Below are 27,205 nucleotides of genomic sequence, written 5' to 3'. Positions count from 1 at the left end.
ATCCCCACAACGGGTTGAACTCCCGTTGCTCTGTCCCAGCTTCTGCCAACCTAGCAGCTCAAAAGCACAACAGTGCAAGTAGATAAATAGGTACCGCTGTGGCAGGAAGGTAAACAGCGTTTGCATGTGCTCTAGCTTCCATCACAATGTTCTGTTGCACCAGAAGCAGTTTAGTGATACTAGCCCCATGACCCGGAAAGCTGTCTGTGGACAAATACCAGCTCCCTCAGCCTGAAGCAAGATGAATGCCACACTCCATAGTCGCCTTTGACTGGACTTAACCATCCAGGGGTCCTTTACCTTCCTTTACCTTTTTACTATTAGTGTTTCAGGATTTGGGTCCTAGTTTAGGACTGTAATAGTTTGAGCAGCTGCCCTTCCTTAAATTACTTGGCATCTTGCGATCCTGAGCCCAGTAGCTAGAATGATATGCTCCTACCCCTATATTGTTCCTATATGCCTTGCTGTCGGAAATTGTTTTCTAATGTGAACAGGGCACACCTTCAGTATCTCTTGTCTGTGTTGTCTTATACAGTTCTTCATGTCTGTGTTTCTTACTTTTCGTGTTTTGCAAAATTGGAATCCTTGAAGCTTTCCAATAAAAGCAAGCATAAAACTTTCTAGAGTGGTAAGCTTTTCCATGAGGAATTGGGTCATATGAATGGTTCATGCTTTTTAAGAATCTTCAAGATATCGACTGTTGAAAATTAAATATCCTTGTAATCAATGTTCCTTTTGATGTCATGTTCCCCAATGCTCCTGTCATTGTTTGGAGGATTAGCAATGAGCCCTGTCCATGTTCCATGTGCCTCCTGCCTTAATAGAACATTTCCTGGTTTGTCAAACCATTATTTGCTGTGACACCCAAACCAGCCAATTGTAGCCTGAGACATTCTTCCAAACCAGGATTACAAACCAGGGTTGTTATAGAGGACTAGAGAACACAATATTTGAATGCAGTCATTGACATTCTTCACTTCAAAGTGACCTAGTCTAGTTTCTGTGGCTCCCACTGCACAGTGATTGTATTAAGTCACTGTGCCATAGAACAATGGATCATTTAAATCTAGTCCAATTCTCTCTCCCCACCACACACTTTCTTGACTAGGATCAACCTATCACAGTTGGTCAGGTCACCAACACTGGCTCATGACTACCTTGTACACATTACTGGATTGCCAGCAGGGCCAGAAGATACAGCAGAAGCAGTACAAAAGAGGAAGTGACTGTCATTTCAGGTATGCTTCCTAAGGAAAGGCAAAATCCTACTGCATGATCCCTTTACTGGGGAAAATAAAATCTTAGGAACCACCACCCTATGGATAATTACCTCCCTTTCTTCCTCCCAGGAATAATCTACAGTTGTCAGGGAGTGGGGGAACGAAACACACCTTCAAGTGTCAAGTACAATGTAAAGTGTTTCTTGTGCTATAGACTGGTAGTTCCCAACCCCTTTGGCATGAAATTTACTTGGCATGGTGACCCACAGATTTATTGTTGCATGATTTTTGGACCTCAAGTCTTCGGCAGCCATCAATTTCATGCATTTTAATTGCAACTGAGAAAACACTATGCAACCCACAGCCCACTTGCAGTTCACAACAGACAGGTTGGGAAACACTGCAAAATATCGTACAGTATGTGATACAATTCACCAAATATGGTGTGGGTTTTCTGTTCAGAGGCATGTCTGTAATATAAAACAATATTGAATTAAAACAAACAAACATTTGGCCAGCCAAACATTCAAGTGCACATCAAGCATTGCAACATGTTTTATGAATACACTTCTATGTTAAAAATTCTTATCTTGAAATAAACGGAATGGGAATAAAATATTGCACAAGCACAGCTCCAAGTGGTGGAGAAATCCTTTTTGTTTCCCCTCTATCCCTGGTGGTCCTGTGCTTACTTTGCAACAGAAAACACCTGAAAGTGTGGCAGTCTCAGGCTGCAGGAATTTAAGCACGGAGCAGGAAAATTCAGCTGTCTTGTTAAAGCCAGCTGGGTACATAGTGGTATGTAGTATTGTTACATGCCAAGTGTGTTTACAAGGTGTGTGAGGGTTACTGGAAAGATCACGACATGATGTGGATAAAGTGCCTCCACTCTACTACCTTAAATGTTGCCCAAATCTGAAGTGGACTCATTTTACACAGGCTCCAAGCAGCACACGTTTTAGGTAGAAGCACTCAAAAAAATTGGACAGACATCAAGAAAACAAGAAGCTGGGCCAAAAATCATAATATTTTTAAAATATATATATTTAGTAGAGGGCTTTTTTCGTTGTTAAAACACCTGCTACCCCTTTAAATTGCAAAGAAAATCAAGTGCCATTGAAACTAATGGAATCTAAGCGCACAATTAAAGCATTTAAGTTCCCAATGGACTTCAAAAGGAACAGCCAAGTTTCTACAGCTTCATGATCTACCCTTGCATGATGTCGGAGTCTGGTTGCTGGGGGTTTTTGTGCGCTTTTTTAATGAAAGTCAAGAGCACAACAAATGACATAGAACTTGAAAGAATTATTGAAAGAAATAATAAAAGCACAAAGTTAATTGCACAGAATGTGGTACTGAATTAATTAGCTGGAACCACAGATTAAGATGACCAGGAGTTTTCTTTTCCAGCAGGGAAAGGGGTATGTCAGTTTGCTGAAATATTATTCTAGCGATCGGGCAAGTGTGAACCTCAACAGAAATTATGCAGAATATGGAGTAAGATTTTAAATACTTCTTACAGATGTTTTACAGATATTTGCATCATCAGGTTGCAACCTTAAAAAAAGGTTATGCAGGCCTTGGGTTACACCTCCAGAGAGCTAAGCAGGGAGGAGAGGGTTGGTCTGCTCTCCCAGCCAGCATGAGTGTTTGTTTTTTGCCTGCTCATTCAGTGAGATATCTGCTTGCAGGTAAGAAAGTGTGCTGATTGCAGTGTGTGGCACTGTCTGATCGCTGGCTGAGCTGGGGTGTGAGCATGGTCCAGAACCTCCCTTGCTATAAGAACAGGTTCTGCTACAGGCAGTGGGGCCATCCCCAAAGATGACAGCAAACAGGGTTTTCATTGTGGGTCATCCATCACTGCCAGTCATGAAATGGAATTGTAGGCTAGGAACTGTGGGAGAAAGGCCTGTTACCCTTACCTGGGATGGTAGAGGGGGGGGGGAGTTTGGCTTGACAGGGTTCCCTTAGAGTCAGAGACAAGGCGAGGACTTACCATCTTCCTCCTAACAGTGTGGGATTCACATGCTACTAGGTCTTAGTTTACTCTCTGTGGCCCTAATCTCCCAGTTGTATAATGTGATATTGGATAATGTGATATTGGATGGAGGTCCTAAAATGTGTCTGGGTAAGAAGGAAGCAGGGGGTTGCAAAGATGCTGCCCTAGTTTCAATGGTGATGGGCAAGTGGAAAGGCTGACTACCATTTGGGGTAGATACATAGATATTTGGTCTCTGTTCTTTGTTACAGCCTTCCCACGCCTCAAGAAGGTACTGGTAGCTTATCCCCTGAGTCCTTTGGTTTGGCAATGCTATTAATGAATCCCAGATTAGTCCATGATAAGACCATGCTCATCCCTGACTTGACTGTGGATGAAAGGGGCTGATAGGGCTTGCATTACTGAGACTTGAATGAGTGAGCTGTGTGGGACTGACCTTACTTATCTGTGCTCATCTGGGTGCTTAGTACGGTACCAGGCTGGGGAGGGGGGTGTTGCTATTGTCCATAAAAGCACCATCTCATTTACCAGAAAACCTATTGATCTTGGAATAGGTACCTGGTGTTGAGCTAGGGAGACAGATTGGGGATGCTGATGGTCTACTGACTAGCCGCATCTTTGACTGGGCTGGCCAATGTAAGTCTCTGAGATATTGCTGGGGGACCCCAGGTTGATAGTCCTGGGTGAGTTCAGTATCAATGCAGAGGCCGCCACTGGGCTGGGTCAAGACTTAATGGCCTCCATTACAATCATAGGGTGCACCTCTGATGTAGCCTTTGACCTAAGAGATATCAGGGATGGACCAAGGATGGGGGACAGAAATAAGTTTGTTGATAGCTTCATGGCAATGATGGAAGTGAATTTCATTAATATGACAGTGCTACAAAAACTATCCTGAATTGCAATGGCATATCAAGCTATATCATGCATTGCAACGGTGTATCAAGAATAACCAATTTACAAATTACTAACAGAATAGCAGTATGTACACCAATCCGGTTAAAGAGAAAGGACAAATGTTTTCTAGCCACCTGCAGTTAAAAAGTTCTCACCAGATGAAACCAACAGGATTTTTGCAATATGAATTAAGGTCAAGCTTGAGAAAAAAACTTGCTCATGTAATCATCTTGACAGTTTGGCAGAAATAAAGTAAAATAAATGGCAACTTACAGTGTCATACTACGCATGGCTACCTGAAAGCAAGTGCCACTGAATTCATTGGCCCTTACTCTTGCATTAAGTCTGCAAAGGATTGCATCCTCAAAAGTTTATTTTAACTAAAGTATGCACGAAACATTCCTGTGAATGACCTTGTAATTATTATAGGCACTACAGGAAAATATAATATTTAGAAAGGAGTCAGTGCGCTTTTAAATGAAAGCTGAAGGGGGAAAAAGATTTTATTGACAGATCTCCCAGAGTTGTGCATGCTGTAGATTTAAGTGCATCACACACCTAGCAGGTGCAGATTCTGCCAGTGAGATACACACAATGTTTTGTTACCTGGGTGCATCAAGATAACCAGGTGGCGTCTCTAGCTGAGCCAGCAGCTTCCTATATATAAATGCATACAGAAAGTGAGAAGAAAAATATGTGTGTGTTTTAAATAAAAATGAGGGCATAGTTAGCTTTACAGAAATGAAAGGTAAGGAAGGATGGTTTCACAGCTGCTTGTAGATATGAAATCTATACTGCCTTATAAGTTCTTTCTTTTCAATGTAGTTTTTTTTTATTTTTTTGCTGTTGTTCAAGATGCTGCTATAAAGAGACCATTTAGCCTGTAATCCGACTGCCATTTACCTGGAAGTAAGCTCTACTGAATTCAGCGAGACTTGCTTCTGAGTAAACATGTACAATATTGTGCTGTTAGCTATTTATTTATTTAGACTTATCATTCATCCCATCCCCGAGGCTAAGATGCAAATCTGCCACTTCAAAGACCCACCGCAACTGTGAAGTAACCAATTTTCACTAATCAATGCTTTATCCCATTCCTAGGTTGAGGGAGAAATAAATACCCCATGTTACAGGGATATTATATATCAAAGGAATTTCCTTTGCATAAAGAATGATGATCAAAATGCCATGGAAAAAGGATCCTGATTTGTTCCTTTTTTTATAAATGTTTATTAAGGTTTTTTAAATACAAATGCAAAAATAATCAACAATATAGCATATATCATAACATATTTTCAAAACCTCTTTGGACTCCCTCACATCTCCCGCTCCCACTTACATCGTCTTAAGTTTTAACCAGCAAATTATCATCTTTTTTATATTCTTAGGTCTCCTTCTTTTAAACATAATCTAATCGTTCTCCAAATGGTTTATACTTTCCTCGATCTACTTATCGTCCTAATTCCATCTAATTTAGTGGTGGTCAATTATTTATGATCTAGCATCCTTCTTAACATTCAACCAAATTACAATACTTTTTAAAATAAATCTTAAATTTCTTCCAGTCTTCTTCAACCTTCTCTTCTCCCAGGTCTCGGATTCTGCCAGTCATTTCGGCTAGTTCCATATAGTCTATCAGCTGCATCTGCCACTCTTCCAGTGTGGGTAGATCTTGAGTTTTCCAGTGCTTAGCGATAAGTATCCTTGCTGCTGTTGTTGCATACATGAAAAATGTTCGGTCCTTCCTTAACACCTTCTGGCCGACAATACCCAAAAGGAAGGCCTCTGGTTTCTTAGTGAAGGTATACTTAAATACCTTTTTCAGCTCATTATATATCATTTCCCAGAAAGCCTTCACTATAGGGCAAGTCCACCAGAGGTGAAAGAATGTTCCTTCATTTTCTTTACATTTCCAACATTTATTATCAGACAAATGGTATATTTTGGCAAGTTTAACTGGGGTCATGTACCATCTATATATCATTTTCATTTTCCTTCAAAGCATTACATGCAGTGAAGTTCAACCCAATGGTCCACAACCTTTCCCAGTCCTCAAACATAATGTTGTGCCCAATGTCCTGTGCCCACTTTATCATAGCCGATTTAACCATTTCATCTTGTGTATTCCATTTTAACAGCAGGTTGTACATTCTTGAAAGTATCTTAGTCTTAGGTTCTAACAGTTCTGTTTCCAATTTCGATTTCTCCACCTGGAACCCTAGCTTTTTGTCATTTTTAAAAACTTCGTTAATCTGAGCGTAATGTAACCAGTCTCGCACTTTGTCCTTAATTTTCTCCAAACTCTGCAATTTCCAATTGTCTCCATCTTTTTCTAATATTTCCCAATATTTTGGCCATTTGGCCTCCATATTGGGTCTTTTTCGGGCCTTAGCTTCCAGCGGTGAAAGCCACCTTGGAGTTTTATTTTCCAATAAGTCTTTGTATTTTGTCCAGACATTAAACACTGCTTTTCTGACAATATGGTTCTTAAAGGCCTTATTGATCTTAACCTTGTCATACCATAAATATGCATGCCAGGATCCTGATTTGTTCCTTATACCTTCCCTACTGATCTGTCTTCTAACAGCTACTGCAGAAAATGAGTCTGGTGTTGCATGGAGATTTAAAAGGCTCTGTGGCAAAAATGGCTGATTATTTTCTGTTCAACTTTGGACCTTCGGTCGGAACATCTGGGACCAATGTGTGCAACTTTTTTAGTAGTGATATTATTTTCTTCTTAAATGCTTCTGATTACAGCGGTACCTCAGGTTACAAACACTTCGAGTTACAGACTCTGCTAACCCGGAAGTAGTACCTCGTGTTTCAAGCATGGACTTTCCCTGCCCTACCTGGATATGTTGGGGGTTGAATCTGGGACAATCTGCATGTAAAACATGCACTCTTAACATTCACCTATTGCTCGTTGCCTAACATCCTTCCCATAACATCCCTGGAGACAGCTTTTAAATGGTAAAAAGAAAGACACCCCCCAAGCTGTTTTTGGTGGCTGAATCACAGTTCCTGAAATGGTACCAAATCACCTCTCACAGAATAATTTAGAGAACTGGGCGGCCATTTCAATCCATTCAGCCATAGGTTATGCTAATGGCCTCCTTACATTATTTATTGTTGTAGCAGCATCCACACAGTATTGTTGTCATATATATTTATATTTCCCAACTATATCCTTCGTGCACACACGCACACACACACAAAATAAAATCTGGTTTATCCCCCTCTTAAAATCTGTTCTGTGCCAATCTCTCTTTCTAGTGTTACAAACTGGGAGGGGGGGAGAAGATCAATGGAACATGGAACTTATTTTCTATTTAAAGGATGGATCCATGCCATCCTTCATTTTATTATTCACTGAGAGCATCTCTGACACAGACCTCCATAGGGCCGATGTGGCAACTACTAAGAACTCTGCTCTAAACATAAGCTCTTTGGTGAACCTAAGTCCTAGCTAGAGGCTTGAGGAGCGGTTCCATAAGTACCATTAGATGCTGGGCTCCTCAGCATCACTCCCTTGAGAAATGTGCAAATGGTGGGTGGGATGTACCAAGATTGATTGCGCTCCGAATCTCATTTTGGGTACATACCTGCCTTTGCAGCTTGCTTTTGCTGAATACAGGCCTATTTGAAGGAAATCCACAGTCTCTGTAAATTCACACTTTGTCCACACAGAATCCTTCATTGGCACTCCGGAAAATGAACTTTGTCTTGCAATCACTGTTACACATTCTGTTTTTGGAATCCCGACACTTAAAAACAATTGGTGTCCAAGACCCTCCTCAGAGAAACTTACATCATTTGTGTCTTTCTGCTCAGTGTCGTTGTAAGCTGGAGTGTGTTGTTGTATGAGTGGACCAGAACAGAAAACCTTGGTGACAACATCAATAACTGCTGTAGTTGACTAGGGCCACATTGGCCAAAATGTGCCCACTAGGATTACCACACATTCTATGGTCCCCAATTAGCTGAATAAATCTTAGAGGCACAGGGACTAGAATAAAGACTTGTTTGTTGCAAGAACATCTGTGTGGCTTGCTTCCAGATAACTGACGATGGGTATGGTGCAGACTTAGCAGTTTTCTGTGCTTGCACGATGATCTAGAACCAGATTTCTGAAGCTTTCTGCATGATTTGTTTGAACACCAGGGGGGACACAGTCTCCATTCTGGTAGTTCAGTTCTCCTGCTGCATATTCCACTCTTATATTGATGCCAATTGAATCTTTGCCATTCTCGAAATCTCACTAGCTTCATTGTGAAGAGATCTCAATTTTGTTTCCCCTTGCCAGTTCGAAAAGCCTCTGCTCAGGTGTAAATGCTGATAACTTCATTCTGGATATGCAAATACTGAATCCTATCCTTGAAGGGACATATAGTCAATCATCTGGCTCCCATGTACAGCATGGTGTTGGTCAATTGGGCCCCTCTTTGCACCATGTGCCCTATGGAACCTGATTCTATTCATGTGCTTCCCAGATGAAAAATAGTTATGAATGTTATGTGGGGTTTCCAAAAGGGCCCACCTTCAGATATAGTTCTTGAGCCTCAATCAATTGAGGTATGATGAAGAGTTTGGATTTGATATCCCGCTTTATCACTACCCGAAGTAGTCTCAAAGCGGCTAACATTCTCTTCTCCCTTCCTCCCCCACAACAAACACTCTGTGAGGTGAGTGGGGCTGAGAGACTTCAAAGAAGTGTGACTAGCCCAAGGTCACCCAGCAGCTAAATGTGGAGGAGCGGGGATGCGAACCCGGTTCACCAGATTACAAGTCTACCGCTCTTAACCACTACACCACACTGGCTCTCTCACTTTCCTTCTAACAATCACTACTTCATGTGATTGCTTTGTGATCTGACATTAGAAAAGTAATTAGAAACTACTGAAGTGGCTTTGTACATGCATGCTATTGAAATACCAATATCTCTACAAACTTTGCAAGATGCACGAGGTCAATTGCACCTAGCTAAGACCTTAATACTTCTCACTCAATGCCTCTGCTCATTAGGGCAGTTGGTTGGTCACGATGAGAACAGGATTCAGTACTAGGCGGGCCACTGGCCTGACTGAGCAGGCTCTTCTTAACTTCTTATCTACTACTTCAGCAAAATATGGGCAGCTATCTCCCACCGCCCCAACGCTGCTGGAAACCACATCGTGGATGAGACACAAAGATATATAAAGTATAGGAAAAACCATTATGTTGCCTGAATAGAAGAATTCCTGGTGAATACCGAAAATCTATTTTAAAATGCATCCAAAGATGAAAGTGAAAACTACCCATAGAAATTAATGGAGAAATCAAAAATTTCAATGTAAATGGTGCTGGGCACAACCACAACCACATGACAACAGGCACGGAACTTGGAATGACCCCTGGAATAAAATGGGAAAGCTGGCATAGGAGGGTGGAATGAAGTGGTTTGAACCCTCAACAGAAACAACCAACGCTGCAACACTTTTCTCCCAGAGTACCACTTGCACAAACTATTTAAAAACTCTTAATGCTGTCGCTGACATGTAGGGTTATTTGCAAATGTAAAGTACAATTAATTGCTGGCCCTTTTAGTTCATAATATTTAGGGCTGTGGGTTATTAGAGGTGTTTTTAATTGATTAACTGTTTTGCTATTAACTGATTAATGAGCCAATTAAAATAAATATGACAGTATCTCAATACAGGTGATATATTGAGGAAATTTCATCACATCAACATTCTTTCAACTAAGTATCCATAATACATATTCAAGTATTTTTGCTGGTATAAAAAGGGAGCTGCTGACTCCACCCCCCCCCCAACCTGCCCATCTCAAAATGCTTAAATGTGGGAGTCAGAGCCACATTGCACTTAATGAAAAGTTGTTATTGTCATTGCTTTTAATGCAAACAGCAATACCAGCTAGGCAGATGACAATTAGTCTGATTGCAGCAGGCAGGGAGGGGCATTTAACCCTTTCCCCCCTCCTGTGGTCCTGAAGCTGGTATTTATATTGGGAAGAAATCTCACAATGGGAGACGTAGAGCTGTCTTCTACATTTAAGTGAACAGGAATGTATGAATGAGCACAGGATCATCATGCATGTACCAGCCAACATGTACCAGGAAAAAGTTGAACATAAATTGATTGCTATAATGCAATCCACTCTGAAACCCCCACTTTGTGGAAATATCTGCAGGATAAATCCAATAAAACATATATATTTAATGTGTAGATAATGAAAACTGGCCTTTCTGTTCTCACCACCACCATCGTTAAAAGGGCCATGGTAAGTTTTTGCCCCAGTGCTTTGAATCTAACATAACCCGTGCTCTTCCCAGATGGTGAACAACATTTCAGAACTAAGGAAGTGGCACTTCCCCTCCTCCTGACTTTCAGAGGGTTCTTGCCTGAAAGAGGAAGAGAAGGATGGACAGAAAGCAGGGAGGGCAAGCAGCCAGAAGCAGTGGGCGAGAGGAGGCAAATGGGAGCAAGAGAGTCATACTGGTTATGTGGATAATAATCTCACTGAAGAATTATCTGCAAAATCACTTATAGTATCTAAGCTTATTATCTGTCACTACTAAGGTTTAAGTCCATTAAAAGAAAATTTACGGGCTTGTTTTTTAAATCTCTTTTGCAGAGAAAAATTGGTCACCTTGGTACAGTTATGCTGACAACACCTTGTATCTAGGTTTTTGCCACTGTGTTGGGTTAGTTAATGCATGGGTTGTAAATCCAACCCCATATGTTCCAGTAGTATGCTTCTTTTAAAAAAGAAGCAAAAATGCCCACATGTATTATATTGAAGAGATACATTCATTTTATTAGACATTATCTGGACTATTCTCCCCTAGATGGATTTGAAAAGCAAATAGATGGGAGCTCTCCACATTTCAACCTCAGCCTCTGCATTTGATAAGATCAGCTTTCCTATTATATCAAAATGCAAACCCTTCCAGAGCCAAGCTACTTCTTTTATTACAGAAAGAAAACAGTTTTTTTATATAAAAAATCTCCAATAAAAATGCAGACAGATGGTTACATTCCATCATTAACTTCAAAACAAAATAAAAATATTAACTTCTCCACTGCTACTAAACATACCAAGACGAATCCTGTGTCTGGTAGACAGACACTTCATCATAAGCTGAAAAGAACAATAATGTGCCCTTCTCTCTTTGTTATTATTTACCATTATTATTATTAAATACCAAGAGCTCAGAGCTATTAGGAGATAAGGGAAAAAGTATAAGCTAAACGGAGGAAGGCATCTGAGACCTGGAACTTTCCACTGTTGCCATGATGAATCCACATTGACATTTCTCCCCTGCCTCTTTAAAAGCACTGAGGGACTGTTCAATATTAACAATAACAGCAACCTATAACTCCACGCCCCAAAAATATTTTGCCCAGGGTCATCTAGTCCAACCCCCTGCAAGGCAGGAATCTCAACTAAAATATCCATGACAGGCGGTCATCCAACCTCTGCTTTAAAACCTCCACCAAAAAGCTTTCTCCTGATGTTCAGTTGGAATCTTCTTTCTTGTTACTTGAAGCTATTGGTTAGGGTCCTATCCTCCAAGTCCTACCATAGTCTGGTGTCATCTGCAAATTAGATGAGCACCCTTCAAAATCCCCTCATCCAAGTTGTTTATAAAGACGTTGAACAGGCCTAGGACAGAACACTGTGGCACCCCACTTGTCGCTTTTCCCCAGCATGATGAGGAACCATTAGTGAGCGCTCTTTGGGTTCAGTCAGTCAACCAGCTACAAAACACACTCAACTGGATATTTGTTTACTGATTCTGTAGAGGTCAAAGGCAATGGTTTTAGGTGGTATCCAATGCTGCTCTCTCCGTTGATTGAAGATATCCATCAGAGGCATGCAGACAGAAACAGTATTTGGCGATTCCTCCTCTCCCAATGCACTGCTTGAATCTATTTAGCAGGGTCTCCCAAACATCTGGAGAAGATTTAAGGAGAGGGAATAAGAGGGGGATGCCTTCTCCAAAAGCCTTTTTATCCTCTACCTTAGGGAGGGATGGGAGACTGCAGTGGGAAGAGTGCATCTCTGAAAACTGCCTCCCTCCCCTTTCTGCTGACTGATGCCTTCCATCAGCGGAGGAGACAACACTGGATAGCACTCTCGTTTGAAGAAATTACACCTTCTAGATGCAACATGCTGGCTTCCTTGAATCTGATCTGCCTCTCTAATGGGATGCTATACGTGCATATACTCCTGTTAAGAGAGCTTATTCCATCTTGTGTCTGTTTATTACTGCAGCATTGAGGCTTGGGTTTAGGGACAAAGGAAAATAGAAAGTTGCCTTATGCTGAGCCATTGGTCCGTCTAGCTCAGTTTTAGGCAACAGTTCTTCATGAGTTTAGGTCAACTCTACCTGGAGATTCTGGAGGTGGAAGCTGGCACCTTTTGCATGCAAAGAAGATGCCCCACCACTGAGCTACCACTATTCTTGCCCGCATGGTAAGTCAATGCAAATTGATAAATCAGTAACATTATCAGGAAAGATCCTCTAACTTTCTGCTGCAATGTTGCCCACAGCTGTACATGCAATAAAGTCCATTTAGTAGGCTTCAGTGCAGCCATTATTTCTGTCCTTTTCTTTCCCCCCTTTTTTTAATTTAAAGTTCTACACTCAGGATGCCACAAAGAGAATTACAGGTTAAGCTTCTGAACAACTGGAGAATGTGGCTCAGCAGGGGGGGAATGCTATTCTTGGACATTAGAAGCAGCTGTGTTTATTTTCAGTGACCAGGATATTACTAAGGTAGTGTTTCTTTTCGATTCAGAGGGTCACATTTTTTCCAGAATACCCGTGTTCCTCTTAGCATTGAATTTCATTGTTATACTTCCGCAGCAATGACAAAGGAGGCAAGGACCTCTTTGACACACTTCCAGGTGAGTTGTCCCACACCAGCTAATTATAATTATACTGCATATAAAACGGCACTTATTTCAATCCATTCAGCAAGTGTTGGTCTGATGCCTAACCCTCAAGTCAGTATGATCCACAGCCCTGATCCTATGCATGTTTACTCAGAAACAAGGCCCACGTTGGGCTTGCTTCCAAGTTAAATGCGCACAGGGTCACAGTCTGCATCAATTTAAACCTGTACTTCGGTGTAATTAGTGTATAATCTGGAGTCAACAGCATCCAGGAAAAAAATATATATAAGAAAACCTAGTACAGTCTAGGGCAGGGCACTTATTAATATTGATTTTACCACTTTGGGGGGTTTACCAGGAAATTAGAGAAATAAACATCACACTAGCATGCCTATACAGGAACGCAGCCTGTTCAACTTCAACTTGATTTGCACCTATATACTGAACCATTCACACAACCAGGAACCCCTTCATAAAAAGTGGTGTCAAAGATGGGAATAACAATACAGTCACAGAATTCCAGTCAGGACTCTGTCTGTGAACCTGTGCAGGACTCAGCATGGCCAAAAGGACTCTGAGTAATAGTCTATAACTTTAGCTGCTTCAGCCTCTGACCAATTTGTGTCTTGTTTTTTCTATTTATGTATTTTGGTTCTGAGCTGTTAAAAAAATGAAGTCTCCTACATTTCAACACTGTCTTAAAAAAAATATACCAATGCAAAATGTGTACAAGCTTTGTATGGCAAAGGTTAACATAACATTACTTGTTTTTATTTATTATCAAATAATAAGTAATGCTATTTATTATTAAATTAATTTCATTTCAATTTATTTATTTATTACTAAAAGTATCCCAGTTTTTGCTTCAGACTGTGGCACTCGTGGCATCTTGCATCAACAAAATCATACATGTGTGTGTGTGTGTGTATGAATGAATGAAAATATTTGCCTTTACGTGCAATCAAAGTTTAGAATCTGAACCTACTGACTGAATGAAGTAACCACAATTTGAGCAAGTAACAAAAACCTAACAGCATGTATCCATTGTAAACAACTGAAGATCCAGACTGTGCTACAAGTGAGACACCACCACCAAGTCTTGATGGGAGTAAATTTTACTTGCCATGAAATGGTGCAGCAGCTGTGGAGCTTTATTGTTCACCGGAGGGTCTCAAATGGCTTGCTGGAGACGCATGCCACTCTAACACTGACAGCTGTAGCCAAAACATGTGCCTTTGGCATGAGCCACAGTAGTGTGGTGAAGAACATCAACAAAGGATATCCTTGCAGTAGGCCTGGGAATCCAAACTGGAGATGATTTTAGAATATCCTCTATTGCCTGAAGGAGTGCAGCATAAGGGAGAGTGAGGACCAGGGTGCTGACTGGCCTTGGAAGACCCATGTGATGGGCTTCTCCCACATGGTTGGAAGGATGTTCAGATGCAGTGACATGGATTCACACCACAGGGAAGCAGCTCCCATCATTTCACAAATGAGGCCAAGTGTGGGGACCTGGTGAGACTCAAGTATCTTTGAGTGCCCCAACAGCCACCCACAGAAGCCAGAGATCTAAATTTGGGGTGCTTATGCATTCTTAGTCTCTACAGCTCTTGCTTGGATTCCTGTACATCCCAGAAGCCTAGGAAGAAGGAATTTAATGGAGCTGCATAATGAGGCCCTCTGTGTCCTATAATGGATCAGGGGTTCCCCTGAGTATCCTATTTTGGACAGCAGCTTCCTCTAATTCCTCCAATTTCAGCCTCTTCCTGCAATTACTTTTTATCTGTTTCTAGAAAGCAGCCAATATGGAGCTGAGTATACCTCCATTGAGAGGTGGGGTGACTTCTGAGAAGACCCTGTTCCAAGTGGAGACCAGATGGAACACTGAGCAGCTTCTCTGGAAGATCTCAAAGCATCTGGGCGGCATTATATGACTCCATATCAATTGTATAGTATTACTGAGTACAGCTTCAAACATTCAGTAAAAGACTATATTATATATATTAAATTAATGTATAAATGCATATAAATTGCACACACAGGATGGTTCGTAGAAGGCAATATTTCATAGACCAGGGGTAGCCAACATTGCTGGACTCCCACTGCCATCAACCCAATCATGAATGACAGGAATTTTTCCCCAGCAACATCTGGAGGGCACTACATTGACTCAGCCACAATGCTCAACCCCATCGTGCATGAGCAGAAAGTGCTTCCATATATAGCAGCGTTGGTAGTTTTCATTTACAGGCAATATGTTCTACCACTCCCAACTTGCTCATTGGATCAGCTGCACTGTCTACTCATTCACCATACCATCTAACACTCCTAAAATATATTCTGTCCCGAAACAATGGAAAGGGGAGAAGTGAAGGGACCAAAGAGATATAAGAGAAAGGAATTTATCTTCTGAATTCCTTGCTTTTATTTGATTTAATGCTATCTCAATACAACATTTATGTGTTTTTATGTGCAGAGAGCAGGAAGGAGATTTGATAATAGGCAGAGATAACTTGCCACGAGAGCAAGAAGAAATCTACTTATTTGACTAATCAAAAAACATACTTAGTGATTTGTAACAGAAGAGTAAAATGAACTCTTGCGTCTCAAGAGGTCTGCAATATGATCTTCACAAAAGGTAGCTTGCCAATTTAATTGAGGTAGTAGTTATTTAATTTTTTTATAGATAGGTATAGCTTTCAATAAAACCACATATGCCTATAACACTGCAATGGCAGATGTGTCTCGATTATTAGAGGTGGGCTCTAGGGAATATATACAACCGATCTTGAAATCTGTAAGCAGCTGTTTGGAAGAGGGGGGTGAAACATTGCAACACACACACACGTTCCTTAAGTGCAGTAATGTTTTGTTATTTTACTGCAGGTGTATTACAGAGATGAAATTTAATAACTTATTGTATACAATACCAATAAAGCAGGAAAGATTCCAGGCCCTGATGTTCATGAATAAAGTACAAATTAAGAGACAGATAGTGTGAAATAGTGTGTGTGTGTGTGTGTGTGTGTGTGCGCGCGTGTGTGTGTGAGAGAGAGAGGGGGAGGGAATATTTGTCACCTGATTGCTATTAATTTTAATGATGTGGTGCAAAGCAAGAGTTTGCAAAGGCTGATGATCACAGCACTCATCTACATCCAACAGTAAGCATGTATGCACACTGGTTACAGCAGGGTGGGATGTGGGTAAAATAAAATAAAATAAAATAAATGACCTACCAGTGATCTGATTCAGGAGACACGAGTTAAAATCCCCAGCAACTATGAAAATCAGTGTGCAATGTGTGGCCAGCCACTGTACCTCACCCTAACGGTCCTCACAGGGGTGTTGTAAGGACAGAAATGTGGGACAGGAAAGAACGAGGGACACCACCGCTAGCTCTTTAGAATATTTAAATGCAATATACAATTTTCAATAAAGCAAAAGCACTTTGGTACACTAACGGGATTTGCCAGAAGCTATTAATTGTTTGACATAACAATATCTTATTTGACTTAACAATATATTATTTATTGATTTCTGTTTAATTTATTTCTGATCTATATACTGTACATTTTATTTTATGGATTAATTGTGATATCGGCTGCCCTGGGAATTTGTTTTGTGACAGGCGGATAATAAATTAGTTTTAAAAATAAATGAAACCTACACAACTCATCAAATACCTCTTAAAGGCTACCAGTCGTGGTTTCACTAGTCACACATAATTATTTCTGCCAGGACAGAAGCCTTATTCCTTTTTTGGGTCGGTAAATTAGAGGGAGGTCTACATGTTACACACATACATAGGAAATAGAAGCCCCAAACCTGCTTTTCCTAGAGAAGAGCAGCTTTGGGAGAAACGCAGAGTATCTGTCTAGTTGAAGTAGGCTACTGCCAACTTCCTTCTGAACATTAGAATACCTTCTCTCTTAAAGGGGACCCATGACCATTAGGTCCAGTTGTGGCCGACTCTGGGGTTGCAGCGCTCATCTCACTTTATTGGCCGAGGGAGCCAGTGTACAGCTTCTGGGTCATGGGGCCAGCATGACTAAGACGCTTCTGGCAAACCAGAGCAGCGCATGGAAATGCTGTTTACCTTCTCACCAGAGCGGTACCTATTTATCTACTTGCAATTTGATGTGCTTTCAAACTGCTAGGTTGGCAGGAGGTGGGACCGAGCAACGGGAGCTCACCTCATCGTGGGGATTCGAACCACCGACTTTCTGATCGGCAAGTCCTAGGCTCTGTGGTTTAACCCACAGCGCCACCCACGTCCCTATCTTCTCTCTTACCAGAAGGTAATACTTTCCAGAAATCAAGTCAGAAGCTGGATTTGTTCAACCTCCATGTTTTACTTAAAAGCAACAAAATTCATTACCTAATTCCTCAAATGTTAAATTAAACTGCAACTAATTTAAATATTAAATTAAACTGAGGTCAGCAAGTTCTTGCCGAGTGAAGTGCAACTCTATTGAAATGTGTCAGGTTTCTATCATTGGCTTCAATGGAATGTGAACTGCACCATAGTTTACTGTGACCCTTTCCTTTCCTTGGGCATATATATCCATAGATATCATTGAGAGATGATTCTTGCACTTCCCTTCAGTTTTAATGATGGAACTTCCCCAGTTCTTCTTCAACATCTCTAAAGACAGTTAAGAATTTTCCATTAGTGGTTTCCTGGCCACTGCATGAGTGTAAGATACCTGAGCAGTAGCTTGCAGTGACCAGCACAAACCATTGATGTCATCAGCTTATGTCATCCCTGCTCATCCAGTGCCACCTGCTAGTATCAACACAAACCATTAAGTAGTGAAGCTTGTCCATGTACCACAAATAAGGGAACATCTCATGTTGCTTAAAGCATGGTGCTTCCTAGTTTGTATGCCATGGGGGAAAGAGGTGGAATAGATATTGATGCATTGACGTCGTGGTCTCTCAGCAAGAAGAGAGTTTATTTGCTTGCAATGGTTTTAGTGACTCACACACAAGTAGAAAAAGAGAACGTAAGAAGCTGGTTTTTGTTTTGGGATATTTTGTTGTTGTTGTTGTTGTTGTTGTTGTTGTTGCTGTAAGCATCTGGTAATATTTGTTTGGGCACTCAGATCTACAAATAAAGGGTCAGGCTTCTTAGCTCTAATAAGAGTAATTTCCATTCACCTTTCAGGTCCTGTGGAATTTTTCCATTTAAAAGCCTCCTTTAATCTCTGCTTGGACATTTTGCAACAAATCGAAGATGGCAGGCAGCCTCCTGCTCTGCAGAAATAGTTATTTCTTTACTATATTTTGCTATAATGAAGTTTTGCTGTATTTTAGTAACAGGATGTTAAAATAAATATATTGATAGTTCCTGCACGGTCCATGAACTTTCTGCTTCCCCTAAACATTTCACCTGGTAGACAGGTTGTCAATGAATGGTTCAAAAATATTAAATAATTTATGACAGACTCCTACACATGGAGGTACGTGGCTTTAGGGTTACAACATTAGTACCTTTCCTCCAGAAGATTGATGATAAAAACTATTTATTGGCTAACAGTAAATATTTTGAGTACTGAATATTTTCTAAGCATAATTCAAAGCTCCAGTGCTAACCATTAAGGCCATATATGGTTCACAAGAACTTGCCCACATATTGAGGTCATCTTCTGAGGTCCTTCTCTAGACAGCCCCACCTTCAGAGGTTTGGTGGATGGTGCCCCAAGAAAGGGCCTTTTCAGTTGTGGTACGAATACCTTTGAGAGGGGATTATACATTCATGGAGGACAGATAGAGCATCAGTCACAGTAGTGAAATCAAACCCCCATTTCAGGAGTGGAGCACTTGAGGGATGAACAATGGGATAATGGCTTCATGCCTTGCCTCTGGTCCTGTGGCAGGCAGTTGACTGTATATTCGGCATGTTTATATTTTATTATCAGGTGGACTTACTTTTCATTGGTGATTATAAACTACTTTGTAGAGGAAGTGTCTCAAACATGGGGTATATAATAATAAATAAAATAAATATGGATGGAAACAAGATTCCTTTTGCCTGGTCCAGCAGGACTCATCTTATGTTCTTAAAGTATGTAACATCTCTTGCTTCTTATAGTTCAAAAATAAACATTATTTTATTGATGTGTAGAACTGCATAACCACATTTTAAGTAAAATTTTATAGGCCTTTTGCAACCCGCTAAAAATACATCAGCACTTGGATCTGGTCCTAGTCACCCTGAGCTAACCACTTTCAAGCATGAGCAAAAGAACTTTATTTATTTATGAACTTATATGCTGCTTTTCAAAGCAAAACGTAAAAATAAAAAAGCCTTCAGAAAGCTTCTTACAATATTCAGCTAGCAGTAAATACAAAAAAACAAAACAAACAGTTGAATATTGCAAACAATACAATAATGTAAATTCATTTTATTTTATTTTTTTACAAAACTAATGAATTCTTATCAGCGAAAAGGCTTGTCTTTCTGGAAGGGTATATAGAAACAAAACAAGTGTCCAGCTTATGTGGAACCCCAAAGGCCCCCCAGATGATCATTATCACTGGGGCTGGGATTTAGGGGATAAGGTGATCCCTCAGAAACCCTGATGCCAAGTTATTTAGTGCTTCATATGATAACATCAAAACGTTGAACTTTCAATTCCTATTTTTCCCCCCTGCCCATCTTCTTTGTTGGGATCAGTCATTTACCTCCATGACCGTTGACCGAGCTTGACCTTGCTATTTTACTTGGCTAAGAGCTTGTTTTCTGTGTTTCATAGCAGGTAATCACTATTCTTGGATTATTGTTCTTCACCCACCTTCCCTGGCCTTTTTCCAGGAATGTTTGAATCTGTGTTCCTTTCAAATGTAAATTGGCATTGTCAAAAAATGTCCAGCCACTTCCTTATTTTGAGGACAATCAGAACTAAGTAGGTGCACTCAAACATCTGTTTCAAGGATTAGGGTTGCCTGCAACTGGACTTTACACAACTGTACACAAGAACGTTAAGTAACAGTACCATCGTGGAAAAGTTATGCATAACATGGCTGTTAGATATGGACATCATCGGTTTCCACTGATTTATAGAGCAATTTCTTAAGATGAAGACAGAATTAGTCAGCTGAGTATTTATTTATTTATTTATTTATTTATTTATTTATTTATTTATTACAAGAGAAGAAGTTGTGTATTGGTCTGCGAGAAATGAGAGGACTTTCAGTGGTCAGCTAAAAGGTTATTATAATGGAGAGGGGGCAAATAAAACAGGGTTGGTGAGCAGAGATGGATGAACATTGGGAAATGCTAATTTTCCATTTCCATTGCAGGGGGGAGCAAAGAGCTATGGGGTGATTAAAGGAGATGGCAGAGACAGAGGGGGGAGGGTAAAATGGGGGGACGGACAATGCTTTATTCAAACTCACAAGGCAACGATAAGGGAACAAGGCAGCAAATTTGAGACAAACCTACTTTCTATAGGTAGGTGTATTTCATTCACAGGATGACTTACTTTTGCTGAGCATTACGCGTAGGCATTTATTGTTAGACAGATTTGCAACAGCATCATATATCTGGACACAAAGAAACTGTAACACAGCTAAATGAACATGCAGGATCAGTGACGGTACTGATGGTGGCACTACAGCAAACTCTAACCTATAATGAGCATGGAATAATTTTAAATAAGTAAAGTATTCGCCAGAGCCTTGAAATGAATCTAAGGACTGTTACAGGAATAGTCAGGAGGTTGAATGTGAAAAATGCAGCCAGCGCAGCTTTCTTTCTACTTTTTTTGCTTGAAACAAAAGGAAAAGCTATTTTCTTTTTCCACGAAGTATTTAAAGTCTCAGGCAGCTTGAATGACAATTTCACAGCTTAAGGGGACTTTGCTCTAACTAAAGTCGGCAGGGAAATCTTGTTGCTTATAATAAGGAACCAGTATAAATTATTATTAGCTACAGAAACACACACAAAGCTGTCCAAAATCACATAAGACTACTTCCCTAGCCAACAAAGAGGGCCCCTCTGAAAATTGCAGTTTGTTCCACCACCACCTGCAAAAAAGGAAGCATGTGGTCAACCTCCTCCTCTCTCACTTAGAACAACCTCTGCCTTGACCCTCAGAAACCAGATACACAGGAACAGGCCTTCCACAGGAATTGAAAGCTTTACACTAGAGACACAGCACTAAGCTGTTCATTGCCTAAGCTATCTGCTCCTAGCACTTGCAGCTGCATTCCAAAGATGTTTCCGTTGCCCTGGAATGGCTGTAAATTTACTTTTCGGTGGAATTCCTCCCAGAAAAAAAAGTGGGGTGAATTGCACTTGATAACACATGCAGCCCTTAAGTTCTTGTCCCAGCCACTCTCATGTCTCCTTTCCACAAATCTCTGGCTACAGATCTGGACAGAACTGATGGCTTATCTGAGTAGGCTGGAAAGTCCAAACTTGAAAAAGCTAACAGATGCAAGAAGGCAATGGAATGCCAGCTCTAAGGATACACTAATACTAAGTGTGTGTACTTTCCAAGGCAAGATCCTATTTAATTACTTGAATTGTTTATATTTTTCTATGCTTAATTAAACAGAGTAGCAACCCGCAGCCTCAAAATCCCACATTGTTCCCCCCATATCACTAAGGGACTTGACCATATTAAAAGGATAAAAAGGGTGAGGGAACACATACTCCCTTCAACAAGAGAAACAGCATACTTCTTTTGGCTAGCTGAGTTAAAACTCTGTAAAGTTTGGATATTAAAAAGAGGGTATTAATCCCTCTCTGTAGTTTTCAAAATTGAGCAACTACTGCTCCATGAAGAAAGAAAGAAAGAAAGAAAGAAAGAAAGAAAGAAAGAAGAAAAGAAAAGAAAGCAAAGGTTCGGAGAGAGAGAAATGAATGGTAAAATTATATTGCAGCATTTTTTTTATCACTTGGCTTGAAAGGAGCTTAAACGTTTGGCTATTGATAGCAATTTTAGACTAAGGCGCTCTCTGGAGAGTCAGAAGTATGCAAATGTGGAGTGTTCAGAGGCACAGACACACACATGCTATACCTTTGTATTACATTGGCATTTTATTATTTAATTAAACTACTCTTATTTTTCTAGCTCGCGCATGCTTCCCTTGAGACGGTTTTGCTGTTAGCCTGCTGGCCTTGACTTCCAGCCAAAAACAATTCAGAAACAAAAAGGGACAACAAATCATATTTTCTCAGACATTTTTATCCTTCAATACAACCCTGTTTTCACACAACATCATACAGACTCTATGAAAACTGTAATTTATTGCAATAGCCATCCAAAGCAAGGGTCTTACACATCCTCCGTGGGTGCTCTCCCTTTACAATTCCTTAAGTTGTGCCATTAGTCAGGAATTGTCATGTTGAAGACGGTACGGAAGGAGGTTGATCAATACTCTACCAACATGATACGAGGATACTAATTGAAATCCACAGACAATAATCAGAAGGAACTGGAAAAATATCTTAACATCTACATTTTCAAACACAAATTTTGTTAAAGACCCCTTTGCAAACCATCTGGCGTCCTCAGAAAGCAAGACTGAGACTGCATAATCCACAAAAATCATGTTTGGGATAAATCGTAAGACCGTACATTTTCCCGTATCATGGCTGGCTCTTACCTGGTGGCAACCCTGTAGGTTTGAGTCTCGCCCATATGATGAATAGGAGCCCCTTTCTGATTTACCTGTTTTTTAAAAAAACAACAACAGAGAAAGTAGTGTTAGCTGACATATGCATTTCTATAAATAATATACTGCATAATTATTTTATCTATATAGCAGACTATTTATTGGGTTGCACTGTCTATCCCTTTTCTTCAGGTTCAACTTCTATAATCCTGGAATAGAACAAAATCACTGCATATTATGCATTTTCATTTCAGAGCTACAATCCACCCTCCATAGAAAATACTCCATTTGCCCAAACTTGAAGTCTTATTACATGAGGAAGAGTTCCTACTCATTAAAAGCCTTCATCACAGAGTTCAGTCTGGGGGCTACTTCACATTCCATTGTATGGGACACGGGGTTGGGGCGGGGCATAGACTGGTGGTGTGGGCGAAAGAGTAAGCTTTACAGAGCTATAGCAAAGATACAATTTGGAAGGAAGCTTCATGGTTGCTTTAAACTCAAAAGCAAAAAATAAATAAATAAGGGTAGTCCATCATCGACTGCTCATAGTCTTATCTAGTTTGGCCTCTGGTGCCCTTCATAACGACATAACTAGATAGCCCTACTGACACACTGTTCTTGCGCAACAGCCATTCATTTCCACAGGACTAGTGGAAAAGAAGTTCTTGGGGGACTGTGTTGTAAGTCACCTTCAAGATTTGGTATGATGAAAAAAAGAAAATAAATGCCCTGTTCTCATTCCAAATGTCACTCATGTTTCCTAAAGCCCTGAAACAGGATCAGCAACCTCTCTCAAGAAGCAAACAACTCTCCTTTCCTCTTCCTTTTCACCCCATCCCTAAAACCTGAGTAAATTTATTTTTACGTACACAGCAGGAAGGTTACCGTGTCATGACCTGACCATAATAATTCTCACTGATTACACTGCAGTCACCAGTGAGGTCAGAGGTAATCAATCAGAAGCTCTCCAGATGGTGAATTTAGCAAAGAAACCTTTCAGAAGTCTGATTCTTCTCACTCTTTCTCAGTGTAATTCCCTAGCGAATGACCTGAGCTCGGCAGTTACACGCAGGAAAGAAAAATTTGGATCAAAAAATGTCGCTTCCTACCAGCGTTTCAGCTGCCTCAGAACTGCAAAGGATTTGAACAGAGTGCTGGGTTTCTGTGCCAACTCTAAGTACCTAATTTGATTCCCTTATATGCTCCTTTGATTTCCTTTAGAACACTAACTGCACATGACATAGTCAAAAATAGTTCTTGTTACTTCAGTAAGAAAAGAGTTTCCAAATGTAAAGGTGAACATTAAAAAACCTGGGGGGGGTAGGGGGTGTGGGATTTGACTGGTGAAAAACATGAAACCCTAATAGCCCTGTTCCACGAGGGAAACAAAGAACAATATGGGTGCTGATATCAAAGAGATGGCATGAAAACCACCCAAGTGATTAAGACTCCTATAGCGAGGAAGTTATAGATTAAGATAAAGTGGGCAAGGGCATATCTGCAATTATGGGGATCATACAAGATCACCAGAGATAAGATTAAATGGCTTAGTACAGCAAGAACCACATATAACACAGTGTGATTGGATATCAACTACATTTGATTCATGTACGATTTACCAATGGGTGGTCAACAATAATGACACTTGGGTGTACAGATCTAATGTAATGCAGAGTTCAGGTTGTTTTCCCAATCAAGCATATAATAAATCGCAATAACTGACTATACGTAGTACAGTACATTACCCCTGCAAATGAATCATTTAATTACTATCACTATCGAAGACATGTCCTTTGCACAAGTGCCTGTGGTTTAAAGAATTTTATTTGATAATGTAATATGCATTCTGAATTTCACAAAATCATAAGCAATGAAAAAGAAAATGCTTACTTTTTTGCACTTAAAATATTGAATAAAGTACATTAAGAATCTGCTACTTCATTTCCCAGAGACAGTGTTGAATGCATGTCGAAAAATCTAGTCTTCACTTAATTAAATACATGTAAGGCACTATTTAATATTTGCTGAATATAGCTAGGCTTCAATAAAAACAGTGCCTAAGTTATGTGACTTTATGGTATAAAATAAAGTCACATTGACAAATTGTGGTTGTGCTTATTCTACAAGCTCTTAAAATGGCATCTGCAGATGTTAACATGCTCATATGAAATTATTTGTATTCAGTTACTCTGTTTAGAAATACAGGGCACACTCGCGGGGTGGGGGGGAGCTCTCGTATTGGAAAGGAATAGGAGTTACATGAACACGCAACTGTGCTCCCATTTAGTCTGCCACTTTCAATGGAGCATTTACAGCAGAATATCTCCATAGACTGAACTCATTATACAGCCAGAAAAAGTAAGATCTTGTAACCTGTTCTTGAATCATCTGTGCCTTGGCAGAAAACAGAACCAACACTACAGAATGAATTTGTCTACAGACCAAGAAAGCAACATTTCTTAAACTGAGTTTATGACTTAAGTCAGTACCATGTGCAATTAATACAAAGGATAGTAGTAATATAGCAGTAGCCATGACCAATTCAAATACTGAGTTAACAAGACACAAAACAGGGAGCAAGGTGGACAGGGGTCTTTGAAAGGAATAGGTGCAGTGTAGCTTTTACTCAGCATTGCACCTGTAAGGAGAACTTCATTACTAGGTGAATCTACTAGGTGAACTGAAGCAATAAAATTTAACGTTGGGGTGAGGGGCAGAGGAATAAAACCAACAATCGCAACCTTATTGTACAAAGAGCCCAGCAAACATTTCTATTTGCTGCATGTGAATACCTGTCCGCCTCCTTACTATCAGATCAGTCACAGGCTGCCTTGTTTTAATTTCAGTTGTTAAAAAATATTTATCCAGATACAAAAATAAACGCACTGCAAATTACAAGTTGTCAGGGTTAAAATCTACTTCTATTTGTGTGGGGGAGGATAAGAGAACAGCACAGACATGAATCATTCTCAGTAATTTGAGTGTTTCCATGACATCAATGGGCACTCGTCCAGGACTCTGTCGAAGTCTGTGAGGTACCAAAGAGACATAGCAACCAGCAGGAGATTGACTTTTTTTTAGGATTATGCTCCTTGTAAAGATTTCATCTGTAGCATCCACTTTTACCACCAAATAGATAGCTTTGGAGATCATGAGTGAACACATTTCATTCTAATAGTGTAAGCCTTTAACTTTCATTGCATCTTTATTTTTGCTCTCAAATCCAACCAGATTCCTCCCAGTTAAAAACAAAATAATCAAAATTTACAAGAAACCCTTGGAGATGAGTGTGTGCTTGGGTATCTGTGTGTTTCTGTGTTTGTATATATTCACTATCAATTGTCATTATGGAACGAACAGACTTTTTTTTGTAAATGACATTTCGTTTTGTGGAAGGGGGAAAATCATTTGTAAAAAAAAAAAAAAGAAACCTGTCCATTTAAAATTAGCTGCACTCTTTTATGTCGATTTTCTGCTTAAAATTCACTGGCACATTTGTTTCAGATAATAAAATTTGAAAGAGTGTTGATAATATGCTAGAGTAGGCTCTTTAAGTAACTATTTGTCTGCATGGTTTTTTGTTTTTTTAAAGAAAGATCAACCAGAATTTCTATGCTTACTTTACAATATTGCAACATTCTCAGGTGCTGCTGAAACCCAGCAATCCAGGGTGTCTATTTCTTAACTGGGGTGGTACAAACGATTGTTTATTTTTAAATGGATTGGGGGGGGGTCTGTTTTAAAAAGAAAGAGTCTACAGCAATGTAGAAACTCGACGCATTCACTGCGGAATTTTCGACTCAACCCTCCTGTACTAGAATGCGGCAGTCGCTGCGGATATTTTTTGGCACGAAGACAATGGTGGAAGTGCCAAGCCCCATGGCTACAACTACTCAAAAGAGGCATAAGGGTAGCATTAATCGCTCAAGTCTTTTACTGCACGGTGCACTGCTGTCCATCTTTTTTAAATAAAAAAAAATCTAATGTACTCGTTAATATATATATTTTTGTATGAACTGGGGAGGGTAGAGTATTGAAATTTCAGCCAATAACAAATCTTGTCAAATATCTGATTAATTATTTTTTTTACCCTTCCCTTTGACCAAAGAAGACCAATACCATGTCAATTGCTAACACAAAAGATCTATTTTTACATGATAGTAGCATGATAATCAAAACCAGGGTTTTGAACGAGAGGCTGACTCGCAGCAATAACACATATATTTTGCAAGTAGTGGTCTTCAGGGTAGGAAATATATTATCAATAATACTAATGCCTTTTAAAATAAATAAATACACTCCAGTCAAAATACATATAAAGAGAAGCAGGCTTTGAACTGCCAAAGCTCTTCTCCAAGGCATAATCCACACCCGTGCACCCAATAAACACCCAAAAAATAAAAAGGAAGCCTCTCTAAAATGAACTCAATTGACTGCTTACTATGCATTTGCAAGCATTTGAGATGTACTGTAATAAAGAGCAAGAGAGTCAGAGAAAAAGAGAAGCAGTATAGGATTTCCAATCAGTCAATGAAGAAGCCAGTTGCCTCTCCATGGT

At 40.0% G+C, this 27,205-nt stretch overlaps 1 protein-coding gene across 16 annotated transcripts in view; it reads right to left on the bottom strand.

Annotated features, from left to right (window-relative positions):
• Window positions 1–27,205, bottom strand: part of TCF4 (transcription factor 4) — a 344,984-nt gene that overhangs the window by 148,559 nt on the left and 169,220 nt on the right. For all 16 annotated transcript variants that reach the window (XR_013843351.1, XM_079994854.1, XM_079994843.1 and 13 more), the window contains one exon: window positions 22,636–22,700. Coding sequence is in view for 15 of the 16 variants with exons in the window: in XM_079994854.1 (XP_079850980.1) it covers window positions 22,636–22,700 (65 nt within the window). In the remaining variant the exon portion in view is untranslated. The remainder of the gene's footprint in view (window positions 1–22,635; window positions 22,701–27,205) is intronic.

This window comes from Podarcis cretensis (assembly GCF_951804945.1).
Source record: "Podarcis cretensis genome assembly, chromosome: 11".
NCBI lineage: Eukaryota > Metazoa > Chordata > Lepidosauria > Squamata > Lacertidae > Podarcis > Podarcis cretensis.
Note: the sequence above shows the minus strand (reverse complement) of the source record. Positions and strands in the feature narration are given on the sequence as shown.